The sequence below is a fragment of the Procambarus clarkii genome, chromosome 20 (assembly GCF_040958095.1).
Source record: "Procambarus clarkii isolate CNS0578487 chromosome 20, FALCON_Pclarkii_2.0, whole genome shotgun sequence".
Lineage (NCBI taxonomy): Eukaryota > Metazoa > Arthropoda > Malacostraca > Decapoda > Cambaridae > Procambarus > Procambarus clarkii.
Window position 1 is genome coordinate 19,480,610 of NC_091169.1, and position 16,681 is coordinate 19,497,290.

At 42.0% G+C, this 16,681-nt stretch overlaps 1 protein-coding gene across 1 annotated transcript in view; it reads left to right on the forward strand.

Moving 5' to 3' along the window:
* LOC123755369 (protein turtle homolog B) overlaps window positions 1–16,681 on the forward strand; it is a 100,458-nt gene that overhangs the window by 52,951 nt on the left and 30,826 nt on the right. The window contains exon 2 of the mRNA XM_045737927.2: window positions 13,204–13,285. Coding sequence (XP_045593883.1) covers window positions 13,216–13,285 — 70 coding nt within the window. The 5' untranslated portion in view covers window positions 13,204–13,215. The remainder of the gene's footprint in view (window positions 1–13,203; window positions 13,286–16,681) is intronic.

The window sequence follows — 16,681 nt, forward strand, 5'->3', positions numbered from 1 at the left end:
GTAGAGGGTAGGGTGGTTGTGGTGATGGTGGTGGTAGAGGGTAGGGTGGTTGTGGTGCAGGTGGTTGTGGTGATGGTGGTGGTAGAGGGTAGGGTGGTTGTGGTGCAGGTGGTTGTGGTGATGGTGGTGGTAGAGAGTAGGGTGGTTGTGGTGCAGGTGGTTGTGGTGATGGTGGTGGTAGAGGGTAGGGTGGTTGTGGTGATGGTGGTGGTAGAGGGTAGGGTGGTTGTGGTGCAGGTGGTTGTGGTGATGGTGGTGGTAGAGGGTAGGGTGGTTGTGGTGCAGGTGGTTGTGGTGATGGTGGTGGTAGTAATTTTGCATGGTTAATTGCATCAACCAAGCAGCAATACTACCACCGTCCTTCCTTCCTAACCTCCTCGCAACCAAGCCACGCTTCCTATCCCACTCTGGAGAATCTAATATTTCTCTCACACTGAAAGATTTCAAGAATACGAAAAAAAAATCTGCCTCTCCCGAGCTCGTTCAGAGAACAGTGCAATAAGCTCACCCGCTAGTGCTTTAGACTCGTATAAAATTTAATATAAACTGCCGAATTGAAAATCAACTGCATTACAATTTTGTTCGCTTCTCATATATATATAACAAGTCATCATCTGTTGGAACTGAACAACAGATGACGCACATGTCACCTTTAACAAGAATCACAGACTTCGACGTCACTAAACTGATTGATTACAGCGTTATATCATCCTACTAACTGCATAATATCATACCAGATACAAGGTAGGTAATTGTGTCAACTGCGTTGCCCTTGTAAAGGCTGTAATTAGTCAGTGCAACCTCACGAGCGTGAAATGTTTTGTTCTGATTGGTGCTTCATGACCTGTAACGAGGCGGGTCAACTCGTACCAATATCCCCATTGGACAGACAAGTTTCCCGGAAGAAATTAGTCGGGTTCGTTGAGGCAATAAGTCGGGTCAGTTATCTTGAGGTTATCTTGAGATGATTTCGGGGCTTTAGTGTCCCCGCGCCTCGGTCCTCGACCTGGCCTCCACCCCCAGGAAGCAGCCCGTGACAGCTGACTAACACCCAGGTACCTGTTTTACTGCTAGGTAACAGGGGCATAGGATGAAAGGAACTCTGACCATTGTTTCTCGCCAGCGCCCAGGATCGAACCCGGGACCACAGGATCAGAAGTCCAGCGTGCTGTCCACTCGGCCGACCGGCTCCCGACCGTCGAAGTAATAAATCGAGTCCGTCGAAGTAACAAGTCGGGTCCGTCGAGGCAATAAGTCGGGTCCGTCGAAGTAATAAGTCGGGTCCGTCGAGGCAATAAGTCGGGTCCGTCGAAGTAATAAGTCGGGTCCGTCGAGGCAATAAGTCGGGTCCGTCGAAGGAATAAGTCGGGTCCGTCGAGGCAATAAGTCGGGTCCGTCGAAGTAATAAGTCGGGTCCGTCGAGGCAATAAGTCGGGTCCGTCGAGGCAATAAGTCGGGTCCGTCGAGGCAATAAGTCGGGTCCGTCGAAGTAATAAGTCGGGTCCGTCGAAGGAATAAGTCTACTTCATCGACTGATAAGCTGGAATAAAGTTACCGAACAATAATATTTTCTCTCGTTTAGCCCAACTAATGAGACTCGACTTCCGGTAATCGGGGCCGAATTAAGGCTCGCCAGATATGTTGGTGGAATTAGGCGTAATTAGGGCTTCGGTAAAGAGTGTTGTGATGACGCGTCCGACTTCGGTGGCGTCTGAAACTGTCTGAAACAGCTCAACTGCCTCACACGTTTAATCTTTAACGTGTGAGGCTTTTAACGTGTAACATTTAATCGCCTTTAATCACTTCTTAATTCTAAAGATATCTTGCAAGGTTTAGTAATTCAATTAAGGATATTTATCTTAATGATTGAACAATATCAAGTTGCAAAAATGTATTAATTTACGTACAATTTCAATATATGGGACACGCTCTGGTCGAATATTTCAACCTATGTTTTCCCACAGGCGTTCGTCGTGAGCGAACCCATGTGGAATGATTGAGACTAGGGGGAACCTATTGTTATAACTCTCGCACCTCAGTTAGCGTGTAGGTTATTCCCCAGATTTTGCAGTTGACTGATCTAGCTTGTTGTAGTTGAATGTATCTCGCAGGTCACGTCGTCCTCAGCGAGGCTTGGCAGAAGATTGAATTTAATACGTATATATATATTAGTGGACATTTTCCCCTAGGTGAGAGAAAGCACCAAAGAGAAAGTGAGGTGAAAGAAAGCACCACAGAGAAAGTGGGGTCAGAGACTGCCACAGAGAATGAGGTCAAAGAGTATAATAAAGCGTCAAGAGATTGTGTCATAGAATGAGAAAAGAGTGCGACAGAGAGATAGTGGGATGAGATAACTTGCAACACAGAGAGGTTAGAGTGCCACAAAGTGCAACACAGAGAGGTGAGAGTGCCACAGAGTGCTACAGAGAGATAGTGGGATGAATCAAAGTGCAACACAGACAGAACGTGAGAGTTGATAAATAATGCACACCAGAAAATAAATTGGAAAGTTCAGCATCACTCTGAATAAATGCAGGAGGAGGAGGAGGAGAATGAATGCACATCTCAAGGTCCCAGAAGTATCGCCTCCAAGCAGATGGTGAACCGAGGAAGGAAAAAAAAAAAAGCCAGCCTTCACCATCTTATCTCAGCCAAAACTTGTTCAAGGAAGTCGCTATTTGCTAAAACCAGCTGCTGCTTACAATGCAAATCAGAATGTCTGCTGTTTCACAAAGCCGCTGCGCAGAGTCGTTCTGCTTTTTCCCAAACCCTGAACCACTTAATTCTTGTTTATATGTATGTTCCGGCAGAGGAAAAAATTATTACATTGAATTTTTTTGGTTTTCAGATAAATTATTGCTATTTATGTTTGGCTATTTAAATATATAGGATGTGGGTGATTTACATACATAGAATTGTAAAATATTTTGAACAAATAATTTTCCTGAATTCACCAAAGGCATTTCCAAACTAATGTTTCCTCTATTTAAAACACTTGCATTGTGTAATCCGGTATAAAATATATTTTCAGCCAACTTTTGTTTGTGAACAATAATACTTATTTGTTGGGGTAAGTAGTGAAGTCAAAATTGGGCATACGCAGCCCATTTGAGACGATATATATGCTTTTTGTTTATACTCTCAGTACAGTAATTGGGCTATGGACCGTCTAGACACAATGACTGGATTATACAGTGTTAAATGAACAAATCCACCAGGACCGTGACGAGGATTGGATTGGATTTTTGGAGTGGATTTGTTCCTATGATGCATCACGCTATTGTGATATCTGAGTGTTATACAGTGTTATTTTTTCCTGTCGACGCGCACAATACCTCAATAGGCCCCCCAATAGGGGGGCCTCGTAGCTTGGTGGATAGCGCGCAGGACTCGTAATACTGTGGCGCGGGTTCGATTCCCGCACGAGGCAGAAACAAATGGGCAAAGTTTATTTCACCCTGAATGCCCCTGTTACCTAGCAGTAAATAGGTACCTGGGTGTTAGTCAGCTGTTACGGGCTGCTTCCTGGGGGTGGAGGCCTGGTCAAGGACCGGGCCGCTGGGACACTAAAGCCCCGAAATCAACTCAAGATAACTCAAGATAACACCTGCTTTCAACAGTATGTACTTGACTGTAGATATGTGTAATAATTGGGTTAAGTATCATCTACTTGGCTGTAGATAAACGGGTTATACAGCATCTACCTGGGGGGGGGTTGGAGGGAGTAGATGAGTAGATACGTGTGTGTATGATGGATATAATCCCGTGCTTTGGAGTAATCTAGTTTATTCAATCACTTAGCTTGCGTGTGTAATTAAGACATATTCTGATGTGCTTTTTGGAGTCTGAGTTTGCAAACCAAATACTTGAAATTAGTTTTAAAACCTGACAGATTTATGCTTGCGGGAAGGCTGAAAACAATAATATATTTGGATTATAAATGCTTGTTTTCCGTGCAGGTATTTATTTATTTATTATTATTATTATTTTTATTATTATTATTATTATTATTATTATTATTATTATTATTATTATTATTATTATTATTATTATTATTATTATTATTATTATTATTATTATAAGTATGATGCATTTGGAAATGAATTGGGGATTGGTATTGGTGTTTAGTTGATTGAAATTGTATTGGAGACAATTTTTAACTATTAGGAAGCTCTCTCTCTCTCTCTCTCTCTCTCTCTCTCTCTCTCTCTCTCTCTCTCTCTCTCTCTCTCTCTCTCTCTCTCTCTCTCTCTCTCTCTCTCTCTATCTATCTCTCTCTCTCTCTCTCTCTCTCTCTCTCTCTCTCTCTCTCTCTCTCTCTCTCTCTCTCTCTCTCTCTCTCTCTCTCTCTCTCTCTCTCTCTCTCTCTCAAGACGTATAATAAAGAGTAATAAAATACCTTACATGCCCTTAATAATAATTCTTGACTGTATAACTTATTAAAACATTTTAAGAGCTATGTATGCTTTAAAAAAAATGCAAATGGCTGACGGCCAAATGCAGTCATTACACGCACAAAGGATTTCATCCTGGGCAGCAATATTTCGTGTATCGCAACACATTACGGTGTAATTAGTGTATTAATCACTCAGAAAGAGTGGAAGCTCTTTTACTGCGTTGCAATAATATGTTGAATAATGCATATAATTAGAAAGTGGAAAATCTACAGGAGCTGTAATAAGGATTCGAACCTATGGTGCTGGGTTTTCTCAGACGCATAATAATCCAATAAAATCGTAACATATATTTTACTGCTGCTTCCAGTAGCGTATGTGGTTGGGCATTTAATTTAGCAATATTTAGTAATGAAATGGATTCGAACTCTCAACCCTAGATAATTTACCTGAATTTTCCTGTGGGCCACTAATACTCTAGTGACCTCGAAGAATACAGGAGGCCGGCGGCTTGTCAAAGGTGCCATCATTTGCCCTGATGATTTTTTTTTCAAGCAGGATTTTGAATTTCAATAGTGTTTTGGTATTTACGGCTTCGGCGGGTAGGCGGTTCCATAAGTTAATAATCCAGTGGGTGAAAAAATAGAAGCTCCTTTACAGAAAATCTCTGGACCAAGGGATAGTTCCCCCCTAGATTGAAAATATGCAAATCTCACCACTATCGTCAAAAAAGACAGAAATGGCTTGTCAAAAAAGACAGAAATGGCTTTGCAAAAAGCTATCGTCCATCAGTCTGACCTCGCATATATTGTAAGTTCATAGAGAGAACGCTGAGGGAGGGAATTATCCACCATCTCACTGTGAACAATCTAACAAAATCAATGCAACATGGTTTTGTTCAAAATCAAACCCAGCCTTACAAACCTGTTCACATTTTTTGAGAAACGGTAACCAGGTATTCAGAAGAAAGGCTTCCAGGAGATGTAGCGTACATGACCTTTGGAGAAGCTTTTGATAAGGTACCACATGAGAAACTGGCAAGGTAAGTATGTGTAAGCACGTTGAATAAATGGTTGAATATTAGAATGGGTTAAACTGGCGAGGAGACGTTGCCATAAACTCAGCTGATGGGACGTTACCATACACTCAGCTGATGGGACGTTGCCATACACTCAGCTGATGGGACGTTGCCATACACTCAGCTGATGGGACGTTGCCATACACTCAGCTGATGGGACGTTGCCATACACTCAGCTGATGGGACGTTGCCATAAACTCAGCTGATGGGACGTTGCCATAAACTCAGCTGATGGGACGTTGCCATACACTCAGCTGATGGGACGTTGCCATACACTCAGCTGATGGGACGTTGCCATACACTCAGCTGATGGGACGTTGCCATACACTCAGCTGATGGGACGTTGCCATACACTCAGCTGATGGGACGTTGCCATAAACTCAGCTGATGGGACGTTGCCATACACTCAGCTGATGGGACGTTGCCATACACTCAGCTGATGGGACGTTGCCATACACTCAGCTGATGGGACGTTGCCATACACTCAGCTGATGGGACGTTGCCATCCAAGCAGCTGATGGGACGTTGACATCCACTCAGCTGATCCTTTCTTATACTTTCAAGGTGAAATTCGAACACAATGTTTACTAATGTATACTTTCCGAACACGCTCCTGTTCACATTACGGCGAAATAACATTCGAGCATATTCCTGGTCTCCACAGTGCATGTGGGTACAGTGATAGTGAGGAGCCATGATAGTGAGGAGCCATGATAGTGAGGAGCCATGACAATGAGGAGCCATGATAGTGAGGAATCATGATAGTAAGGAGCCATGATAATGAGGAGCCATGACAATGAGGAGCCATGATAGTGAGGAACCATGATAGTGAGGAACCATGCGGTAACTCACACTCACGTAACGACCAATCTGTAAACAGCATAACTACACCCAAGTCGTTTAGATACGTCTTAAAAAGAAAAGCCTTCAACTTTCCCCCCTTCTCATTTTCCTCTTTCCCTCTCCTCCCTTTCCTCTTCCTCCATCTCCATCTCCATCTCACACTAGGACGAGCATCTTGGCACCGAGATCACTTTGATTGACAGCATCACCTCAGCGATCACTTCACTCAGCTCCGACAGGGGCGCCCAGGCCGCTACTAGAGGACAATCTGTCTTTCATCAGCTGTGATGCTTAGGAAAAGATTATATTCATCGCCAGCCATATGTAGACGTTGGGTTATGAATAATTAGTTTGAAGATTCTTAGAGGTTGTAATTTAATTTGTATTTTAATTTTTTTTTTATAAAGATACGGTTCCGGTACAGAAAAAGGGGGCCTAGTTTGTAGGCCTAACCGTGGTGATATATGGGTATATTAGCACGACATATAACGACTACACACAATTTGTGCACAACACGAAGTGTAACAAACACTTTTCTTCAAGGCAACACACTACAAACACTAACCAAACACACACACACACTCTCACACACACACACACTCTCACACACACACACACTCTCACACACACACACGACCCCACACCCTTCCTCTCAACCCCCCCTCCCCTCCCCCAACACACACACAAACACACAGACCCGGCCCCCCCTCCCCATTCCCCCCACAGCCCACACACACACACACCACACCCTTCAACCCCCCCCCCTCCTCCAACACACACACAGACCCGGCCCCCCCCCTCCCCATTCCCCCCACAGCCCACACACACACACCACACCCTTCAACCCCCCCCCCTCCTCCAACACACACACAGACCCGGCCCCCCCCCTCCCCATTCCCCCCACAGCCCACACACACACACACACACACACACACACACACACACACACACCACACCCTTCAACCCCCCCCCCTCCTCCAACACACACACAGACCCGGCCCCCCCCTCCCCATTCCCCCCACAGCCCACACACACACACACAAACACACAGACCCGGCCCCCCCCCCTCCCCATTCCCCCCACAGCCCACACACACACACACACACCACACCCTTCAACCACCCCCCCCCCTCTCCCCCACCCCACACACCCCCTCAGTACACGGGGTCAATACATTAAAGCTAGCAACGTGAAAAGAGAATACACCCAAAAAGCAAAAAAAAACACTAGAGACGCGAGTGCTAGTCGGTAATTATTTTGTGTTAAGTTAATTGTTCTCCCAATATCAGTAATGGGTTTTTGGTTCACTGATAATTAGAGTCGATTGTGTTGGTGTAGAGGTCGCGGGTCAACTCTTTATGGGTCACAACCCTCTCTTGCACAACCAATAGACACTCAGATAGTGGAAAATAATATACAATATTTTTTTATTTTTTTTTTTTTTTACAAGTGGAAACCAAAGAGTATTTTTTTTTTTTTACGTTGGAATGGGTGGTGAAGGGAACTTGGTGTACTAGACTTCGGGTGTTGAATTCTTTGAGAATTTTTTTTTTAGTTTTCTAAAAAGGTTTAAAAACCTCTTAAAACCTTTAAGAGGTTTTCTCTTAAAACATAATGTAATTTTGTTTCTAAGTTGAAAATGTTTGTTTTTCTTGGGCTTGGGATGATGTCAGATATTCTGAGGTTAATTTGGGTTCTAAGGGTTAACTAGTTTCCCTGATTTTGGTGATTGATTCTTAGAAGTTGTGTTAGATTTCTTAAAAATTGTGCTGAATTCCTTGAGGTTGGCTCCTTTGAGGTAAATAGGTGTTCTGGTATTCGGTTTGGTTATACCAACTTAAGTTGGAGTCTCAAAGTCTTTCAACTCAAAATGTCAGTCAGGTTCGGAGAGGTTCCTTAAAATTAAAAGATGGTAGGTTAAGGAAACTAACATTTGATACTGCATTTAAAATCCTGCAGTGTACCGCAGTGTATCATCAGTACGTCAGTGTATCATCAGTACCGCAGTGTGATGATACATCACACTGCTGTACTGAAGTAATGATTATACGTTTTATTACATCTGGTCAACATTGCTTGGTATTATTATTATTATTATTATTATTATTATTATTATTATTATTATTTGGTACTGAACTCAAGATCAATTAACTCTGGAGGGTTATTGAGGCCACTATAACAGCTTGCTGAATAACCAGCAAATACACTCTAGTCCCAAATCCTGTTCAGGACAAGAACAAACCGTGAATATACACAGATTCTGGGAACACCTCTTAGTGTGTATATTGGTATTTCGAATCACATATTGATGAATAGAGCCTAGTTAACTCTGTAAGGTAATTATGAGGAGAAACAGGCTCACAAGGTACGATTATTAAACACATGGAAGGATTTTGAGGATAAGGAGCTGGATTATAAGGACAAGAAGCTAGGATATTAGGAAAAGGAGCTGGGATATGTGGACAAGGAACTGGGATATGAGGACTGTGCCCAACCACTATGACTATCGGAAATAGAGCACGGGCCTAGCCCGAAGCAAGGTCGTTGAACTAACCAGTCCAATTGGATGGGTATTTATCTGCCATAAATCAATTTTTTTTTCTTATATATATATATATATAAATATATATATATATATATATATATATATATATATATATATATATATATATATATATATATATGTATATATATATATATAATAAGAGTACCACCTCTAGCTGGAAGAAGGGGGACCCATAGCCTAGGAGGAAACCACGCATAACGCATTAGAGGGAATGTTAACCTTGACGCCTTAATTGGTCAAGCGGATTAAGGCGCCCTGTAGTTACCAGTTGCGTTGCTCCTGGGAGTATGGGTTCGAGTCACTTCTGGGGTGTGAGTTTTCAGACATATATATATATATATATATATATATATATATATATATATATATATATATATATATATATATATATATATATATATATATATATATTATATATATATATATATATATATATATATATATATATATATATATATATATATATATATATATATATATTACTTTCTCCTTACAAGATGCCTGTCTCTCCCTAAGTTGACCTACTTTCTGAGATGTTCTCCATCCTACAGCAGCCCTAAGTTAAATGTGTATGACACCCTTCTGAGGTCCATGCTGGTGAAAGTCCTGAACCTGCCATTGGACGACTCTCAGTGGGAGCAAGCAACCCTTCCTGTAAGACTCGGCGGCCTTGGTGTCCGCACAGCCTCCCAAATTGCTCTACCAGCCTTCCTTTCCTCCTCTCATGCATCGCACGACCTCGTCAGAGATATTTTACCTGCAACCCTGAGAGATTCAGCAGGAATACACGATCCTGCTTTCACTGAATGTTCAAATCAGTGGAATGTTCTTGCAGCCCCAGCAACCATTATAGAGCCAACAAAACAACACAAACAGTCCGGCTGGGACCACCCTCTAGTGGAAAAAGTAGCTGATGCCATGCTAAGCGTCGCAACATCAGACAAGGAGAAAGCCCGCCTCAGAGCAGTGCGTGCCCCCCATGCAGGAGACTTCCTCCTGGCAGTACCCATGTCTGCAATGGGCACGCGCCTAGATCCAGAATCCCTTCGTGTAGCAGTGGCCCTCCGCCTTGGTGCCCCAATTCACACTGAATACAAGTGTATTTGCAACAGGGTGGAAGCAGACCAATACGGACTGCATGGGTTGCATTGCGGAAGCACAAAGGGCTGGCATGCAAGACACAACGAGGTCAATGACATCATCAAGAGAAGCCTCGTCTCAGCTGGGTGCCCAGCGGAGAGAGAACCTCGCATCCTAGGGGTCCAAAACCCGGATTTCCCCGCACTTCGCCCTGATGGCATCACCATATACTCATGGAAGGAGGGTAGACAGTTGGTGTGGGACTACACATGTGTATCCACCCTGGCTGACACCTATGTACACTTCGGAGCTGATCAAGCAGGTGGGGCGGCCAACCACAGGGAAACAGCAAAATCACTCAAGTACAGGCGACTGGAAGGTCAATACCTCTTTGTTCCCATAGCGTCTGAGACGCATGGCCCCTGGGGCAAGAGTGCCTTGGGATTTCTCAAGGAATTGGGGTCCAAGCTCATTGACGTCACCAGAGACCCAAGGGCTTCCAGTTTTTTATTTCAGCGTCTCAGTGTGGCGATCCAGAGGGGAAATGCTTGCTGCGTCCTCGGTTCCTGTCCAGAAGCGGAGGAGCTTCAAGAGATCCATAACCTTTAGGCATTTGTCTTGTATGTTTTGTAACCTTTAAATACACAATAAAGGAAAAAAAAAAAAAAAAAGGGAAGGGGGTGGTAGGAGAAAAGCACACAGAAACTGTATTGGAGGGGACCCACATTCCCTCCAATGCGTTATGTGTGGTTTCCTCCGAGGCTATGGGTCCCCCTTCTTCCAGCCAGAGGTGGTACTCCCTTCCCTATATATATATATATATATATATATATATATATATATATATATATATATATATATATATATATATATATATATATATTATTAAATATGACCGAAAAAGTAAGATTAATAATTCTAACACGAATTTTCTCAATCTTTCGTACATTACGCTTCACTGTTGGAGGTAAATCAAAAATCACTTCTCCAAAATTCATTTTTTATTTCTAGTCTGACGCGACACGGGCGCGTTTCGTAAAACTTATTACATTTTCAAAGACTTCACAAATACACAACTGATTAGAACTTACGTATCTCTGATTTTATATCTACATTTGAGTGAGGTGGGAGGGGTGACGTGGCATTAACACAAGACAGAACAAGAGGGGATATTAATAGGGTATTAAAAGTATCAACACAAGACAGAACAGAAACAATGGGTATTGAATAGAAGTGTTTGTAGAAAGCCTATTGGTCCATATTTCTTGATGCTTCTATATTGGAGCGGAGTCTTGAGGTGGGTAGAATATAGTTGTGCAATAATTGGCTGTTGATTGCTGGTGTTGACTTCTTGATGTGTAGTGCCTCGCAAACGTCAAGCCGCCTGCTATCGCTGTATCTATCGATGATTTCTGTGTTGTTTACTAGGATTTCTCTGGCGATGGTTTGGTTATGGGAAGAGATTATATGTTCCTTAATGGAGCCCTGTTGCTTATGCATCGTTAAACGCCTAGAAAGAGATGTTGTTGTCTTGCCTATATACTGGGTTTTTTGGAGCTTACAGTCCCCAAGTGGGACTGTCTGAAGAGACAACTAACACAACACCTATACCCCCTATTAGACTATTTTACAGGAACTTCTTTTCCACAGCTCATAAAACGGAGGAAAGGGTCCTGAAAGATATTGTTAATAGAAACGTTATCCCTACAGACAAAAATCAGAGGATACAACTGACGATTTACTATAAAACCAGAAAAACGGCCAGCCTACTCATGAGAAACTCTCCAGACACAAAACAGAACGCTTTAAAAGAGACTAACGTCGTCTATGCCTTCAAATGCCCACTTGGGGACTGTAAGCTCCAAAAAACCCAGTATATAGGCAAGACAACAACATCTCTTTCTAGGCGTTTAACGATGCATAAGCAACAGGGCTCCATTAAGGAACATATAATCTCTTCCCATAACCAAACCATCGCCAGAGAAATCCTAGTAAACAACACAGAAATCATCGATAGATACAGCGATAGCAGGCGGCTTGACGTTTGCGAGGCACTACACATCAAGAAGTCAACAGCAGCAATCAACAGCCAATTATTGCACAACTATATTCTACCCACCTCAAGACTCCGCTCCAATATAGAAGCATCAAGAAATATGGACCAATAGGCTTTCTACAAACACTTCTATTCAATACCCATTGTTTCTGTTCTGTCTTGTGTTGATACTTTTAATACCCTATTAATATCCCCTCTTGTTCTGTCTTGTGTTAATGCCACATCACCCCTCCCACCTCACTCAAATGTAGATATAAAATCAGAGATACGTAAGTTCTAATCAGTTGTGTATTTGTGAAGTCTTTGAAAATGTAATAAGTTTTACGAAACGCGCCCGTGTCGCGTCAGACTAGAAATAAAAAATGAATTTTGGAGAAGTGATTTTTGATTTACCTCCAACAGTGAAGCGTAATGTACGAAAGATTGAGAAAATTCGTGTTAGAATTATTAATCTTACTTTTTCGGTCATATTTAATAATATATGTCTACAGGAAAGACTGCTACCAAAATATACTAATATATATATATATATATATATATATATATATATATATATATATATATATATATATATATATATATATATATATATCTATTCAACATAAGAGCATTACAACAGTCCTGAAGAACCCCGCACACCTTGAGCTCACCAAAACCAACCAGGGTCCAGGGAATCACGCTAACCCAATACTGTCAAGTCTCTGTGTCTTGACTTGGCCTCTCTCACACACACACACACACACACACACACACACACACACACACACACATACACACACACACACACACACACACACACACACACACACACACACACATGATGATATCGACCAAAAGGGATAAATATACACCTTGACTTCTCTCACCTGAATGAAGGTGTTGGTGTAGGAATGTCGTGGGCATTATGCTGGATTCTTTGAGGTTTGAGCAGCTGCGAAATTCAGAGAGTTTCTTGCATGTTGTGTAGGTTTCTTTTTTATGCAATCAGGGAGAGGGAGACAGATAAACAGTGATAAATGAGAGTTGTGAAGGAGGTCTTTGTGAGCGTGGATATGAGTGATTTTTGGGTACAGGAAGTGTTGAAAGGGAAAGGGAGAGGAGGTGGGAAAGAGACTACCTAATCCACAGTTATAGATGCACCATCACCCAGTGATGCTGTCAGTGACTTGTTGCCTTATATCCACAGGTGTTCTCCAAGATGATCCACCAGAATCTCCCAAAGGTGGCATCCCTTGCTCTGGTGTGGACCACGTTGCTCTGTCTCCCAGGTCAGTCTTTATTAATGTCTCCTCACTCTTTGCACCTCAAAATTCCTGTTTCTTCTTCTTCTTCTTCTTATTATTATTATTATTATTATTATTATTATTATTATTATTATTATTTAAAATGTAAATATATATGGCTCTGGCTCTGAGCTTATTCCTAATAACTAAGTACTTCCTACTCCTAACAACTGCAGCTAATTTTATGATTTTTAATATTTTGTATCAAAGGCCAATTAATAACGTATTACTAAAATTATACATATGCATATATCAATTTTAATTAGTACACAGTAATGTTCTCAGTGCTCTCATTTCTTTTCAGAGTACACAAACTGGCAACTTTCTTTGTGCAAGAAATTATTGACTTGTTCGGCTAAGTGCTTAATTTTAAGCTTTAATTAATCAAGTTTATACGCGTACTCTTGGTTACTTAATCGGCAGTCTTCAAGCACTTGATTACAGAGTTTAATTAGTAATTACTTGACCATAAATTCGGGTATTAATGAGTCTTATTTTAATGGTACTTAAGCCCAAAAAGTATATTTTTATATGCAATTTTAGGACAGAATATTCGTATTGGAATAATTATTAAAGGGCTGACCAACACAAATTAATTTTAACCGTAATCTATTGGATTTATGTATTGAATCATCTTCGTGATTGATTCACTGCTTGGACAGGAATTGTTCATTGGTAGTAAACCCGATAGATATTTCGTTTGCGTTATTGGAATAAAGAGAAGATGCTAATTGAAGTACTGTAGACAAACGGCACAATAGACGAGGCTTCAGCTCTTGGGTTTCACCTTTCCTTTTTACCATGTGGCCAGTATGTAGGTACCCGCCAAACACACACCGAAACTACGACGTTGGTACAACGTTCGAACATGTTTTAGTACCTCCTAACCACTTGGTCTGGTCAACATTCTTTAGCCACGTTATTGTGACTCATCGCCTGCACCTCTTAACCAGTTATAACAACCAATATAGCAAGTTGTAACAACGTTCTAATACGTCATAAACACGTTAAGCCAAGATGTAACAACTTTATTGCAAGTTGTAACAAGCGGAAAATAGAGACAGTTACGGTGTGTGTTCCCAGGGTACTCATCTAGTTGTGCTTGTGGGTGGTTGAGCTCCGGCTCTTTGGTCCCTTCACAATTCAGTGTCTGCTACAGCTTTACTTGTGGATCATGGTGACTATTTCATACTATTTTTGTTAAATTTTGGATTGTATTTGCTTCAGCCATCTCTACCGTCTGTCCATTCATGGAGTTTGCTACTCGCCTTGTGGGTGATATATTTTTTCTTGTCTTTTTTTAGTTTCCATGACCACATGTTCTGTTTTTTATTGGCCAAAAAAGTGTATCTACTTGGTATTTTGTTGTTATTATTCTATGTATTGTGTTGTTTTTCATCTGATATTCTCTCTCAAGACGTTTCTGACCATGTTGTAATTTTCCTTGGGAAGTAATATTGTTCCACTCTTCCCCTCTCTACAGTATTTTCAATTACATATTAAACTATTAAACTGCATTAGTCACTGAATTTCATTGGTCTTTCATACGCAGTACTCGCAATGTTTATTTCGTTTTAACTGAAGTGCAGGAATAACCTTTTTTTCCTTGTCTCATTGACATGTTGCATTTCGAAGTTCCTATCTCTTACGTTTGCTAGCTTTGTTCTCCATGTCCTTGGTGTTTCTTCCGTATAAATTTTCCAATTTGTACTCAATCTATGGAATATTTATGCCACTCCTTTGATAGGTTTCCGAGACTCCTATAGCAGTCTCGGTTCTCTGTCCTCTGAGGTCCCCAGTCAACCTGCTCAATGGTGCCCCTTACCTTACACTATTACATAGAAATCCCAGAACTAGAGAATATCTTACGACGCCTTTAGTCAGCTGAGTTTCCGAAACACCAATATAATTCAACTCCAGCCACACTAGTTACAAGGAGATCAATAAAAGAAACTCCTGCAAAGTTTCCAGGAGAACAATGTGCTTTGAAACACCTTCACCCTGCCCGAGTTTCAAGGTCAATAAGCTCTCTGAAATCTGCAGCCTGCCAACCAGACAGAAGATCAATAAGCTTTGTCACACTTCTAAGAAGTGGACGACCCACTAGAGATCAATAACACTACGAGGGCTGCATGGTAGCCCCGAAACATTAATGACCGTAGCTCTACCTGTGTGATTAATAACCCTGGCACAGTAATGGTGTCCACAGCCACGAGGAACAGAACTGACTCTATCCAGTACCTTGAGGAACAGGACCGGCTCTGTCTAGTGTCACGAGGGACATGACCGACTCTATTCAGTGTCACACACACAGATTACCACAGTAATGAATTATTCAAAAATCATTGTAAGTGCAAATTTCACTCACTTTGAAATAATGCACACAAACACGCGCGTGTGGATGTACACACACACACACACACACACACATACACACACACACACACACACACACACACACACACACACACACACACACACACACGCACACACACACACACTCATCATCTAGATATGATAGAGCCCAGTAGGCTCAGGAATCTGTACACCACTTGATTCACAGTTGAGAGGCGGGACCAAAGAGCCAGAGCTCACCCCTTGCAAGCACAACTAGATGAGCACACACACACACACACACACACACACACACACACACACACACACACACACACACACACACACACACACGTATCTTAATTTCTCTCTAACGTTTCCTTGCTACTTTGTGAGTTCTCTTGCTACTTTCTCTTGCTTGTCTCTCCTGTTCCAGATCTTCCTGGTAAATACCTTAATATACCTCTGGTCTTCAGGAAATACCAACCATGGTCTGCAGCTCCGAGTCTTCCAGGGAGTTAACCTGGGATATATATGACTCTGGCTTCCTGGAATCGCGTCACTTCCTAAATTACCGGAGTCTTCGAAGGTCGGGGGATGTTTTATTTTCACTGATAATATATAAGGGGGTGGTATGTATGTATGTATTTACCTTGTATGTATGTTGTATATGCTTCAAGCATCATATCATCCAAGGTTCAACATGATGTTGCAATATGGGAGCCGGTCGGCCGAGCGGACAGCACGCTGGACTTGTGATCGTGTGGTCCTGGGTTCGATTCCAGGCGCCGGCGAGAAACAATTGGCAGAGTTTCTTTCACCCTATGCCCCTGTTACCTAGCAGTAAAATAGGTACCTGGGTGTTAGTCAGCTGTCACGGGCTGCTTCCTGGGGGTGGAGGCCTGGTCGAGGACCGGGCCGCGGGGACACTAAAGCCCGGAAATCATCTCAAAATAACCTCAAGATAACATCCTCAGAGTGTCTGCGGGGAGGTTTATACATTGTTCCATTCTCCAGGAATGGCTCATCAGCCTCTGGTGTTGCAGA